The sequence below is a fragment of the Aphelocoma coerulescens genome, unplaced genomic scaffold (genome assembly GCF_041296385.1).
Source record: "Aphelocoma coerulescens isolate FSJ_1873_10779 unplaced genomic scaffold, UR_Acoe_1.0 HiC_scaffold_120, whole genome shotgun sequence".
Classification (NCBI taxonomy): domain Eukaryota; kingdom Metazoa; phylum Chordata; class Aves; order Passeriformes; family Corvidae; genus Aphelocoma; species Aphelocoma coerulescens.
This window is the reverse complement of record NW_027183478.1, coordinates 18,771-32,160: the sequence shown is the minus strand read 5'-3', so window position 1 is coordinate 32,160 and position 13,390 is coordinate 18,771. Positions and strand designations below refer to the sequence as shown.

Below are 13,390 nucleotides of genomic sequence, written 5' to 3'. Positions count from 1 at the left end.
TCATGAATTTCTGCCATTTTTCCTCTTCATTCCTGTCTGAACAAAAGCAGACTTTGTGCCACTGAGTTGAGAACATCCTTCTCAGGCTTCAGGAAACTGCCCCATCTCTTTGTTCACCATCTCGAGTGCTTTTCTCACTCCGAGAGGATGGTAACACCACAGGGATTCGTGTACTGACTGTGAGCAGCAAGCTTTGGCCCTGGTGAAACTGAAGGACCATAAGGCAAGGCAGGAATTTGTTAAGAAGTTCTCACTAATCCCTGGATTTGAGGGAATGATGGAATAAACGGCAAACCTTTTGCTTCAGGCACTGGAGCAGATGATTTTTCTAACAAATAATATTGTTTTGAGTGTTACTGAGCTCATTCACGTTGTGAGGGACTTTTTCTTTAAAGAACCATTGATTTCTTTGTACCTGAATAGCACAGCTTTTGAACAGCTGGGTGCTTTTGTGTTCCTTCTCCCGTTTATGATGTCAGTGTGCCTTTTACTGCATATCCAAGGACAGCTTTTAATTTTTCTCATTTTTAGCTTCACTTCCTAGTTTTTACAGTTAAGTGCATTTTTTATGTTGTAGGTCACCTGTCACATTTCCCTCGGGCAGTATCTGTTCACTGCAAGTAATTCAGCCTCTCTCTTTCTGTTTCATCTCATGCTAATGGCTGGGAGATGTTATCTGGGCTAGCCAGGCTAAGGAACCTCCTGTTCTTGCCTGATTTTCTTTAGCTGAGAATCCTCTGGCTATCTCACTGCTCCTTGGAGTATCATGTTGCTCTGGGTTCTGCAGATAGTTATCTGAGGTGTGAACTGGCCAGATGAATTGCTGCCCTTTGTAAATGGCTCTGTTTAAATTTCTGTGCTATCTTGGACACCGCTTAAGGTGTTGGGTCCTTCTTGCTTCAGGTGCTGTAAATGGGAAGATGAGAAATTCCTTCCCATCACTGATGAAAGTCCTGGCCAATCTCCGTATCAGGGGAGATCTGTAATGTGATGAATTTCCTTTGCTGCAGTATCTGTGCCACGCTTTTCTCCCTTGTGTTTGATTGTTTATAACATACACAGATATATGTTTTACTTAGGGAAAATTTGGGAGCATGGGGTGTTCATACCTACTTGATAACATATTTTCAGTAGATATAACACATGAATGGAAAAAGGGAAGTGCAGCACAATGAGTGTGTTTTGGGTATCTCCTGCAGATGTTGAATCTGTCCACAAGAAGAGATTTTAAAGAAAGTTTTATTAATGAACATTGCATCATTACTTTTTTTATGCTTGCAGCTGCTAAGAGGGAAGGAAAGTCCCACGTCTCTCTTACACTTGTTGAAACACAGCATGATTTGTTGGTGTGTATAAATTTAAGCTAGCTATTTCTCATTTGACTTCATTTTGCTTTGGGCCAAGGTCCTCTGGAGTAACTGAAACAAAAGTAAAATGTCTGTTCTGATGTAATGATTGAATAAAATGCAAAAGGATAGCAAGTCAAATTAGATCCCCTTGCTGCTCATTGCCAGGAAGAGCTGGTTCACTAAACCAAAGCAGGATGGAAGTGATGAGCAATGTGCTTGCTTAAAGGATTCCTCTCTTGAGAGGGTGATGGTGTCACCTGGATCCTTGCAATCATCATCTGCTGCTTGCTGACAGCCTCTGAGGAACAAGCCTCAATGTCATCTGACCTGTCTGTGACCCATCGGCCTCGGGAAACAGCTGCTTTCTCTCATGCTGCGCTGGTTTGGAAAGGAAGGAAGAGGCAGGAAATTTGTTGACTTTCACCTGTGTGAGTGCTTTGGTGGCAACAAGATTGTGTCTTTTTAGGTAAGAAAGCATGTCTCCCTCTCTTAAAAAGCCTGGTGCTTGTTATCTTTGCTAAGCAATTGCAAAGAACCAATGAAATAGAGAGAGTGTTGTGGTGGATATTAACTTTTAATGATCTTACAGAACAGAGCCTCTCATAATTGGAATTCCTTAGCTCTACATAGGTATTGAAAATAAGAATGTAGTGAAGTTGCTATATACGCTAGCAGATGATTTCCAAACACTTCAACCCAAAGGATTTAAAATTTATTATGCTAAGAAATTGCTTGGGACGTGCAACTCTTAGACAGTAACATTCCATGCTAAATAGACATCATCTGGTTATGTTGAAATGTAAAGACTCAACTGGGGTCTTGCTGAAAGCAGTGGTAGAAGTACTGTTGGCTTCACTAAATGCAGACCTGGGCCAGTGGGAACGATCCTGGTGCTGGGAGACAACAAGGTCTGCATGGAGGCGGGGGTGGGGGAAATCACGGTCAGGGGTTGGCCGCAGTATTTTAAGAACTATAAAGGACTTGGAATGGCCTGGGAAATTCTGTTCCGGGTAGAGATGATGATGGGATGGGTCAGCATTTAGGAAATGCTGATTAAATGAAGGGCACGTAGGGAGCTGAAGACATTGTGTTAAGGTGAGGAACAAGACCGGGACACCGCGCTGGGGCCCCGCGCACTTTTCAAGCCCGGCCGCCCCCACGGGCCAGGCCCCGCGGCTCCCGCTGCCGCCCCCCAGCACGGGGCTGTGTCCCAGACCCCACGCTCCAGCCCGAGGTTTGGGGGCGGCAGCGGACCTGCTGGACGGAGGACGGCTGGAGGAGCAGGAGCGGGAGGAAGAGGAGGGATAAAGGGGGAGGAGCGAGAGGAAGAGGTGGTACAGAAGGGGCAGGAAGAGGAGCTTCCACGTGCATCCATCGCTCTCTGTGTCCGCAGCTCTCGGCTCCGGGAGCATCGTTCCCGTCATCCCGCAGGTGACCGGGGAGGGGCAGCTCGCCTGCGGGGTATCCGCCAGCTCCGAGGGAGTTTTGGGGCACCCCTAATCCTGAGGGGGTGGTGCTGGCAGCGGGGGACACGTGGCTCCGGCACCTCTGGCCCCAGCTGAGCCCCCCCGCCCCCAGCGCCCCCCGGAGCGGAATTTGGGGAGGGGGAGGTGGGGGCGGCCAGGCCGGGCCCCCCCGCGCTGTCCCGGCGGGGGCCGAGTGCGGGCGGGAGCCCCGCGGGGCCCGGCCCTGCCCGGGCACGGCTGATGCCGCCCGCCCGCGCTCCGCACTGGTCCGGACTGGTGCTCCCAGTGCCGTGCGGGGCGGGGCCGCTCTGGGGACCCCCCAGGGCACAGCGCAGCTGCTTTGGGGCTGTCGGCAGCGCCCGGCGCTGGGCATGGGGCGTGTGGGGGCAGCTGGGGCCGCACTGGTGGCACTGGTGGTGCTGGGAGCCCCCCCGGCCGCGGGGTGAGCGGTGAGAAGGGGGGCGGAGCTGGGACCCCAAATTGAGCGAAATGGGGAATGGAACCCCCAAAGTGAGCAGGAGGGGCCTGGAACCCCCAAAACCAAGGCCGGGGGAGGGGAGATGGGGATTGGGGATGGGGAAGATGCAGAAGGGGGGGGGGGGGGGAAGAGGGGGCTGGGACCCCCAAACAAAGCGGGAGAGGGATGGGACACCCAAATTGAGCTGGAATGGGGCTGTGGATTGGGGGAACGCTGAGAAAGGGGAGGAGAGGGGAGGGAAAGGTGGGGTTGGGACAGCAGAAGAGCGGTTCCATGGGGGTGCAGCCCTGTCCCCCAGCACCTGAGCCCTGGAGCGATTCACTGGGGCTCTGGGGAAGGGAGGGATCCACACTGGGGGGTCCCCAACCCCCCTGTCCATCCCTGGAGCTGATCAGGGAGCTTCCCCCACACAGCAGGCCGTGCTGTGGCAGCCGTGGGGCAGAGTGGGTGGGAAAGGGGGGGCAGGGTGGGAGTGGAGGAGGAGTGGGAGGAAGAGGAGGGAGAGAGGAGGAGGAGGAGCTGGAGAACCACGAGGTTCCACCGCCCACCCACTGTGTCCACAGCACCCCCAGCCCCGGTAGCATCTTTCCCCCCATGCTGCAGGTGAGCGGGGAGGGGGAGCTCACCCCAAACCTATCGGGGGGTCACAAGGAGGGGTTTTTTTGGAGGGGTGTTTGGAGCTTGCAGATTCTGGAATCGAGCCCAAGCTGTCCTTGCATGTCCCTGGGAGGGATTTTTTGGGCCAGAGGGGATATGTGGATCTTACAGGACTCCAAAGCTGAGCTATAATTGCCCCTTGGGGGTCTTGGGGGGTCCATGTGAGGATTGCCCGGTACTGGCAGGGTTGGACATTGGCTTTGGGGATCCCCAGGAGAGCGGGGGGCTGGAACACGGGACCCCTGGAGTGGGGAGAGCAGAGAGGGACGATACCAGAGCTGGGGGACCCCCAAGAGCCTGGAGGGGTGGGGGGGCCTGGAGATGAGGTGGGGTTGGGATCTCTCAGCCCTAAAAGGGGCGGTGAGGAGAGGGGGGAGCCCCAAGTGCCTGGAGTGGAGGGAGGCTGAAGAGGGGGACCCTGGGACCTCTGGGAGCCAAAGCAGAATCAGGAAAAAAGGGACCTGTGGGACCCCCAAAACCCCCCAGCATCCCTAAGCAGGACTCCGGAGAGGGGGATCCCCAGGACCCATGGGACCCCCAGCAGCCCTGACAAGAGGGACCCCCAGAACCCCAAAGTGCAGAGACTAGAAAGGGGCAACTCCTGGAGGCTTTTTTTGGAGTCACCCTTGATTTTTTGTTGGTTTTATGGACACCAGGTACCCGGTGACTTCTAAAGATGGACTTGGGCAGGAGGAAGCCCCAGCCCAACACACTCATCCCTTGTTTCTCCCCAAACCAGGATTTCCCATTCCCAGCCCTTGGCCGGATGGAGGAGGAGGCTGTGAGGAAGAGGAAGATGCCCCAGGACCCCCAGGCTGGTGAGGGGGAAGTCAGTGCCCCTTTCCCCCTCTGTCCTGCTCCATCTCCCAGCCCAGCATCGCCCCCGGCTGCAGGACAACCCCGCTGCCGACGCTGTCCTGCCGGGGACGGACTGGGGGGATCTCCTTCCCCTTCCCTGTGGCACGGAGGCAAATCCCATCCTCTCCTTGTCCTTCCTCCCCCAGACAAGGAGCTGAGCACGGAGCCCAGGGAGGACAAATCCCCGCGGCAGAACCTGGTGGAAGAGACCGTTTTGAGCGGCTCCACAGCGCAGGAATCCAATGGGGAGGAAAAGCCCCAGAGATTCCGCAGGAGGAGGGGCTGCAAACGCAGCCCAGGGTGCTCTGAGGAGGAAAGACCCACCCTGTGCCGGGAAGGCGGCCGGAGATCCAGCCAGAGGTCAGAGCTGGTGGTTCATGAGCAGCTTCACGATGGGGAGAAGCCCCACAAGTGTGGGGAATGTGGGAAGAGCTTCAGGTGGAGCTCCAACCTGATTGTCCATCAAAGGAGTCACACTGGGGAGAGGCCCTATGAGTGTGGGGAATGTGAGAAGAGCTTCAGCCAGAGATGCACCCTGATCCGCCACCAGAGGTTACACACTGGAGAGAGGCCCTATGAGTGTGGGGAATGTGGGAAGAGCTGTGTCACAATCTCCAACCTACGTATCCACCAGAGGATCCACACCAGGGAGAGGCCCTACGAGTGTCCCTTAGTGTGGGAAGAGGTTTCAGACCAGCTCCCATCTCCTCCTGCACAAGCGGATTCACATGGATGAGAGGCACTTCCGCTGCTCCGAGTGCCGGAGGGGCTTCAAGCAAAACTCCCACCTCGTCACCCACCGGCGCATCCACACTGGGGAGAGGCCCTACGAGTGTCCCCAGTGTGGGAAGAGCTTCTCCAGGAGCTCTCACTTGACCCAACACCAACGGAGGCACCGCTAAGGGAAGCCCTGCGAGTGCCCCGAGTGCGGGAAGAGCTTTGTCCTCTGCTCCAACTCCATCTCCCATCAGAGGACCCACGTTTGGCAGAGCCCTGGTGACCCACATTCCCTGTGATCCAGGTTGGGAAGACCCCTGGCTGGTGCTCTCCACGTTCTCCTGGATCCCTGTAGGCACCTGGGTGAATGCAGGGGCAGGAACATCCATCGGGACTCAGATCAACATTGGAGACTCATTGGGAAGAGCTGATTTTTTACCTTTACACCCTAAAATTTTCATCTGCTCTGTCCAATTGTTTCTTCATGTGACTGCGGAGAGAAACAATGGACTCTACACGATTCGGTGTGAATCAGGCAGAAGCCATTTTATTGATGACCTACTGTCCCTCATATACAGTTCTTGCTTTCCCTACACGCAATGGTGCATTATTATTACTGGTTAAGGGCTATTTTCACACGCTGCTTTATGCTTTGTGATTGGCTCTTGTCTGTGTGTCACACTGTCTGTTGTGTATGTCACAACTGTCCTTCAGTTTGCATTTTCTTATCCTTTTCTTCCTTTGCTTGTTCCTCATTCACATCCTCCCCAGTGCTGCTTGTTCCTTTCTCACAACGTCGCCATGGACTCTTCCCCTGTGTAGGTGCTCAAGTCCTTCTGTCTTACGTGCTCTGGTTCTTCTGTTTTATGGCTGGTTCATGATATGTCCATTTTCTAGTAAAAACATGGTTTCCACAGTCTGGAGGCATCAATGGGTCCCACTGAGCTCCATGCCCACCACAGGCTCCTCAGGGACTCCTTGGAGGAGAGAATTGGAGGCCGGGATTGCACAAAGCTCTCAGAGACTCCCAGGCAAAAGCCAAAGTCCTTTGAAAACCCTGCAGTCCCTGGGAGCATTCAGGAGCCCCCCAGGGCCATTCCTGACCAAGGCTCCCCAGGGACTCCTTCCAGCAGATCCCTGAGGCCACTGGGATGTGGGGGGATGCTGAGGGCAGGACAAGGGGCTGACAGTGCCCAGCCTTGCTGGGGCTGTGCCCAGGAGGCCCCAGGGCCTCAGCACAAGGTGTCTCCTCCCAGCCCTTGGTGGCACAGACGCTGCTGTGCCCCAGGGCACCAAGACTTGCCTTCTCTTTGTCCCCCCTGCCATCCCTGCCTCCAGTTCTCTGCTCTGACTGCAGCCTGGGGACACTTTCTCAGTCGTGTCCCTCACTGGGACCCATGAAAACTTCCAGAAACTTTGAAGTTCAATTCTGACTTGAATCCTTGAGAGGTTTCTGCCAGTCCCTGCCAGGAACTGATGTTCAGGGCCTCAGCACCAAGCCCCGAGAGGGTCATTCCAGTCCTTGTGCTGTGTCTGTGCTGCTGAGCTGGGCCGGGCTCCTGGCACAGAGGCAGCTCCAGGCAAGCGGCAGCGTTGCAGAGAGACAGCTCTGGCCAGGAGCAGCTCCTGGGCACAGCCCAGCAGGGCTGGGGCACTGCCTGCAGCCAGCCCGGGCACAGCACAGAGGCACACAGGGCTTCAACTCAGCCGGGGCTGGGAAGGGGCTGGGAAGTGACTGCGGGAGAATCACTCCCAGCCCCTGGCACAGGAAGCCTCTGGCTGCAGGACACGGCAGCTGCAGCTCCTGGAGGGATCTCCTAAAGCTGCAACATCCCCCTGCCTACGGATTCTGTGAGTACAACTCAGAGCATCTCGAGTGCAGGGGAGGTGAAATGCTCATGAGGCTCTGATGGGCTGAGGGTTTCTGATCACTCCCAGAATATTTCCAATACAAGGATTTTGATAGAAATGAGGAAATTTCCTGAGACTTTGTTTTCAGTTTCCTGCCACTGGAGAATGGTGGGGAGGGAGGATAAATATTAAAGATGTTATGAATTTTGTCAGGTCCCTGGGACATCCGAACTGTTACTTTCAGTGATCAGCAGGTGCACAGGAGATCCCTCGTGTGCTTTCAGCCACTTCTGTGCCCATGGACAGCACCAGCATCACCTTGGCTGGACCCATCAGGCTCAGTCTGAGCTGTCCTTTCTCCAAGCTGCAAGCAGAACCTGTCCCCAGCCAGTGCCCTGCACACAGGCAGGTTTCTGTAGGGCCAAGGAGAGTGCACAGAGATTTGGGGTCTGTGAGTGCTGGCAGGGAGAGATCAGGCACAGGGAAACAGCTCCAGGAGGAAAATCCCCAGGAAGCAGAGATGAGATCAGGGGAGGAGAGAAAACAAATGCAGAAATGTGTCAGGCAGAGTTTAGAGATCCCCACAGGATCCCCTCCAGTGCAGCCCCTCCCTCTGAAGAAGCCCCCTCCCTCCTGTGCCCCCCAGCCAAGCCTCTGCCCTCAGGGCCGGGGGTCCAAGGCGTGAAGCCCCTCCTGGGCAGGCAGAGCTGCAGCAGAGCTGTGGGGCAGCTCTGTGGTCCCGGGCCCAGTTCCCTCTGCAGAGCACAGGGCTGGGAGCAGCTGCCCGGCCCTGGGGGCTCTGGGAGGGGGCACCGCTGGCTCAGGGTGACGCTGGCCCAGTGCCCGACTGTGGGCAGGGCTGTCAGTGCAGCCAGGGCAGCAGCTCAATCTCCCTTCATCCAGTGCCAGCTCTGGGACTCTTGGCTCTCTCCCCGAGGTTTCCTTCCAAGCTGGGAGTTTCCTCCAGGATGCAAATCTGTCCTGGAGCATCTTTGTGTTATCTGAAAGCCCAGAGAGAGAAGAAAAGCAGAGATGCTACAAGTGTGAAAATGCTGTTGGGTTGGTGAAATGAGCCCGGTGTGTCCTCGGCTACAAATGTGGTGCTGAGACCTTGAGAGAGGGACAGACATTTGGGGGTCTGTGGTGGATCCATCTGCTCCCAGCAGCACCTGGTGATCTTTAAGGGAAACATGGGAGGGTGAACCTTCTGCATTTGAGAAAAGTGAAACAGAGAAACTCTGAGCAGGTCAGAATGACAGAGCACCTCCCCTGAGTCTCCACTCATCATCTTGCCTTGCAAAAGTTGCTCTGTTCTCCCTGAGGGCAGCAGAAATGCTGAGGGCTTCTGATACCCAAGAATACCAGGAGAGATATGGGGGAGCTTAAAAACAAAAACCTCAGAACTCTTAAACACCAAAGGGTGTCTGTGTGTGTTCCAGGGAGGGTGTACAGGAAATGGCTTTGACTGTGGTTACAGATCTCCTCTAACTCCTCACTGTCTTTTTCTCTGTGGCAGAACCCAATGCCCGGACACAGCCAATGTCCAACAGCAGCTCCATCAGCCCCTTCCTCCTGCTGCCATTGGCAGACACGCGGCAGCTGCAGCTCCTGCACTTCTGCCTCTTCCTGGGCATCTCCCTGGCTGCCCTCCTGGCCAACGGCCTCATCATCAGCGCCGGAGCCTGCGGCCAGCACCTGCACAGCCCCGTGTTCTTCTTCCTGCTCAGCCTGGCCCTCAGCGACCTGGGCTCCATCTGCACCACTGTCCCCAAGGCCATGCACAATTCCCTCTGGGGCACCAGGCACATCTCCTACTCAGCATGTGCTGCTCAGGTGTCTCTGCTTGTCTTCTTCATGGGAGTAGAGCTTTCCCTCCTCACCATCATGCGCTACGACCGCTACGTGTCCATCTGCAGAGCCCTGCACTACGGGACCCTCCTGGGCAGCAGAGCTTGTGCCCACATGGCAGCAGCTGCCTGGGCCAGTGCCTTTCTCTACGCTCTCATGCACACGGCCAATACATTTTCCCTGCCCCTGTGCCAGGGCAATGCCCTGGGCCAGTTCTTCTGGGAAATCCCACACATCCTCAAGCTCTCCTGCTCCAAATCCTACCTCAGGGAACTTGGGCTCATCGCTGTCAGTGTCTGTTTGCTCTTTGGCTGTTTTGTGTTCATTGTTTTCTCCTATGTGCAGATCTTCAGGGCTGTGCTGAGGATCCCCTCTGAGCAGGGCCGACACAAAGCCTTTTCCACGTGCCTCCCTCACCTGGCCGTGCTCTCTCTGTTCCTCAGCACTGCCATGTTTGCCCACCTGAAGCCCCCCTCCATCTCCTCCCCATCCCTGGATGTTGCAGTGTCAGTTCTGTACTCGGTGGTGCCTCCAGCCCTGAACCCCCTCATCTACAGCCTGAGGAACCAGGAGCTCAGGGATGCCCTGAGGAAAATGATGGCTGGATTTTTTCACAGCAATGAAGTGCCGGTTTTGTTCTCCACAGCTGCAGCGTAACTCAGTGCAGGCCCAGCCTGTCTGCTCAAGTTTTTCAGAGTGGTTGTGTGTGTGCAGGGTTTCCTTTTTCATTTTGTGATAATGTTGTGCACAATGAAACTTTATTTATCCCATCATCATCCCATTACTGGGATCATTCATCCTATTTAGAATTCACTGCTTGCACCTCACATTTTGCCCACAGACAATGGAAATGAGGAATCACCTCCTCTGTGCACTTTAGCAAAATAAAGGATCCTGCAGCAACTTGTTGGTCAAAAATGCTTCCTTTGAAATCTCATCTGAATCTGGCAGGGCAGTGCCTGGGTGCAGCGGGGGAGAGAAGCTGAGTCCCAGCACAGCAGCAGGGCCAGGCAGCAGCAGCACTCGGTGCTTTCAGAGCTGCTCTGTTTGTCCTTCCACGCTGTCCTTCTGTCCTTGGGGGAGTCCTCAGCTCTGGCTGCTGCGCTGCTGTCCTGCTCTGTGGCGCTCCTGTGAGCACAGGAGGGGTTGACAGATTTGTGTTATTTAAAAGTAGACAGCAGTGGCTGGAAGTGCTGGGCTGATCAGTGAAGTTTTTCAGAATTTTATGGCCCTGGCATGTGAGTCACAGGTGGATCACAGCAAGTCCTGGAGCTGCCAACCTGAACATGAATAACAGAATGGACAAAGCTGCAGCTTAAACGTGACTTAAAAATAAATCCCCAGAGTGGCCAGCCCAGAGATCGTGGTCTGTGAACTGGAACAACCACATTACAACAGGGACTGCAGACCCACCAAAACCCCACCCAAACCCAGCTCAGAGGGGCCATGGTGGCCCCGTGGCAACCACTGGGCACCAAAGCAGTGAAGCCGTGGAGAGCGAGAGGCTCAGTGGCTGACATTTCTGTGGGACGGGGCTGTCGTGTGAGGGGTGGGGGCTTTAGATCCCAGGGGAATCTTTGCCCAGGGAGTTTTTGTTCAGGTCTGTAGTGCATTGATGCTGCCTGGACTCCAGGCACCCACCAAAGCTGCTCTCTCACTCCTGTCCACAGCTGGACAGGAGAGAGAAAATATAACAAAGGGTTCATGGGTTGAGATAAGGACCAGGAGAGATCCCTCATCCAACACGGTCCTGGGCAAAACAGGCTCAACTTACAGATATAAAGTGAATTTATTAATAACAAAATCAGAGCAGGATAATGAGAAGTGAAAGAAGAGCTTTCAAAACACCTTCCCCTCCCCTCCATCCTTCCCACTGATGGCACAGGAGACAGGGAATGGGGATTGTGGTCAGTTCATCTCCTGTGGCTTCTCCCGCTGCTCAGGGAGAGGAGTTGTTCCCCTGTGAGACCGTGGGGTCCCTTCCCACGGGAGGCAGTTCTCCGTGAGCGTCTCTGACGTGGGTCCAATCTGACGAGCAGCAGTCCTCCCAAAACTGCTGCGGCGTGGGTCACTCTTCCATGGGGTCAGTTCTTCAAGGCCAGGCTGCTCCAGCCTGGGAGCAGGGCCCCTCTGCACCGGCTCTGCCCCTGGATCACAGCCTCCTGCAGGCATCCACCCGCTCCGGCATGGGCACCTCCCCAGGGGCTGCGGGTGGATCTCTGCATCCCCCAGGGATCCCCAGGGGCTGCGGGTGGATCTCTGCATCCCTCAGGGATCCCCAGGGGCTGCGGGTGGATCTCTGCATCCCCCGTGGATCCCCAGGGGCTGTGGGTGGATCTCTGCATCCCTCAGGGATCCCCAGGGGCTGCGGGTGGATCTCTGCATCCCCCGTGGATCCCCAGGGGCTGTGGGTGGATCTCTGCATCCCTCAGGGATCCCCAGGGGCTGTGGGTGGATCTCTGCATCCCCTGTGGATCCCCAGGGGCTGCGGGTGGATCTCTGCATCCCCCATGGATCCCCAGGGGCTGCGGGTGGATCTCTGCATCCCCCGTGGATCCCCAGGGGCTGTGGGTGGATCTCTGCATCCCTCAGGGATCCCCAGGGGCTGCGGGTGGATCTGCATCCCCAGGGATCCCCAGGGGCTGCGGGTGGATCTCTGCATCCCCCGTGGATCCCCAGGGGCTGCAGGGGCACAGCTGCTCCACCATGGTCTCACCACGGCCTGCAGAGGAATCTCAGCTCTGGCTCCTGGAGCACCTCCTCCCCCTCCTTCTCCACTGCCCTTGGTGTCTCCCTGTTGTTTCCCTCACATGTTCTCCCCTCCTCTTCTCTGACAACAAAAACACCGTGTCCCACTTTGTTTTCATTTCCTTCTGAAATCTGCTATCACAGAGGCGTTACCAGCCTCCCTCAGTGGCCCAGCCTTGGCCAGTGCCATGTCCATCTTCAGAGCCATCGGGGATCGGCTCTGCCGGACATGGTGGAAGCTTCCAGCAGCTTCTCACAGAAGCCACCTCTGCGGCCCCCCCGCTACCAAAAACCAGGCCGTGCCAAACCAACACACACAGGAAGGAAAGCTCGGAGCCCCAGCGCTCCAGGGCAGGTGAGAAGCAGCTCTCGCCATGCCAAGGTCAGCCGGAGCTGCCAGGCGGCCCCAGGAGCCCAAGGCAGCCAGAGCTGTTCCATGTTCCCTTGGTTCCATGGGCCCTGCAGGGTCACAAAGGTGTCCTTGGTTCTCTGGGGCCCACAGTGCCACAGTGGCCCCTTGGCTCCATGGAAGGCCACAGGGTCACAATGGTTCCCTTGGTGCCACCAGCCCTGCAGGGTCACAACGGCCCCTGGGTTCCACGAGGCCACGCGAGGTCACAGTGGTCTCCAGAGGAAGGGCAGCACCGAGCCCCAGGGTTTCAGGGGCAGATGAGACACAGCCACCAGAGGCCAAGGCCAGCCACATCTGTCTGTCCTGGCAGGTTTGTCTGGGAGCAGCCCTTGGATATTGGGAATTTGGGAGGTGGAATCCCAGTTTTGGCCATGGGCACCTTGTCGAGTAACGCAGTTCTGTGCTCACTGCACGAGCTCTGGCGTGCCCTCGGTCACAGAGAGTCCAGCTGCGTTACTTCTGTGCATCGCAGAAGCGACTTTGGCATCAGGAAAAGTGCTGCTGGCTGAGCTCGCTGGCTTCTGTGCAGAGGAGACACGGCAGGAGCTGATGCTATCGGCTCACGTTAGTTGGGAGAGAAAGGAAGAGAGAGAGGGTTCTGGTCTGGCTTCCAACAGGTTTATTGTCAGAAGTTTAGCAACCAGAACATGGCAATGATCTTAATCCGGGATCCCGTCGAGAGGCTTTTCCCTCAGTTTTAGAGGGGGGTTGGAAACCATGCGGAAAGGGGAAAACAACCAATGAGTTACAAGCCAGGGGGAGGATACAATTCAACAAGAACTACTGGGAGATACAACAAAGAACCAGTGAACAACCGAGTAAGAGGGAATTCTCCCGAACAGGGAAAGGCAGTTTGGAGCCGGGCGCAGCCCTGGGGGGATGTGACTTAAGCTCCTGAGCCGCCCATTGACCACACCCTGCGAGTCTGTGTCCCGGGGAAATTCGATCCACGGGAGGGTCCGGGGTTGATCGGCATCTCGCTGCCCCAGCCCAGCAGTGGGCTGGG

The 13,390-nt window shown here is 56.0% G+C and overlaps 2 protein-coding genes across 2 annotated transcripts; both read left to right on the top strand.

Annotated features, from left to right (window-relative positions):
* Positions 1–3,204: 3,204 nt before the first annotated feature.
* LOC138100619 (zinc finger protein 239-like) lies at positions 3,205–6,113 on the top strand. The gene is made up of 4 exons (XM_068998493.1): positions 3,205–3,257; positions 3,857–3,896; positions 4,690–4,768; positions 4,955–6,113. Exons 2-4 carry the CDS (start codon positions 3,888–3,890, stop codon positions 5,542–5,544), a joined length of 678 nt encoding a protein of 225 aa, XP_068854594.1. The 5' UTR covers positions 3,205–3,257; positions 3,857–3,887; the 3' UTR covers positions 5,545–6,113.
* Positions 6,114–8,915: 2,802 nt separating this feature from the next.
* On the top strand, positions 8,916–9,881 carry LOC138100620 (olfactory receptor 14C36-like). Its single transcript, XM_068998494.1, has one exon. It carries the CDS (start codon positions 8,916–8,918, stop codon positions 9,879–9,881), a length of 966 nt encoding a protein of 321 aa, XP_068854595.1.
* Positions 9,882–13,390: the final 3,509 nt, after the last annotated feature.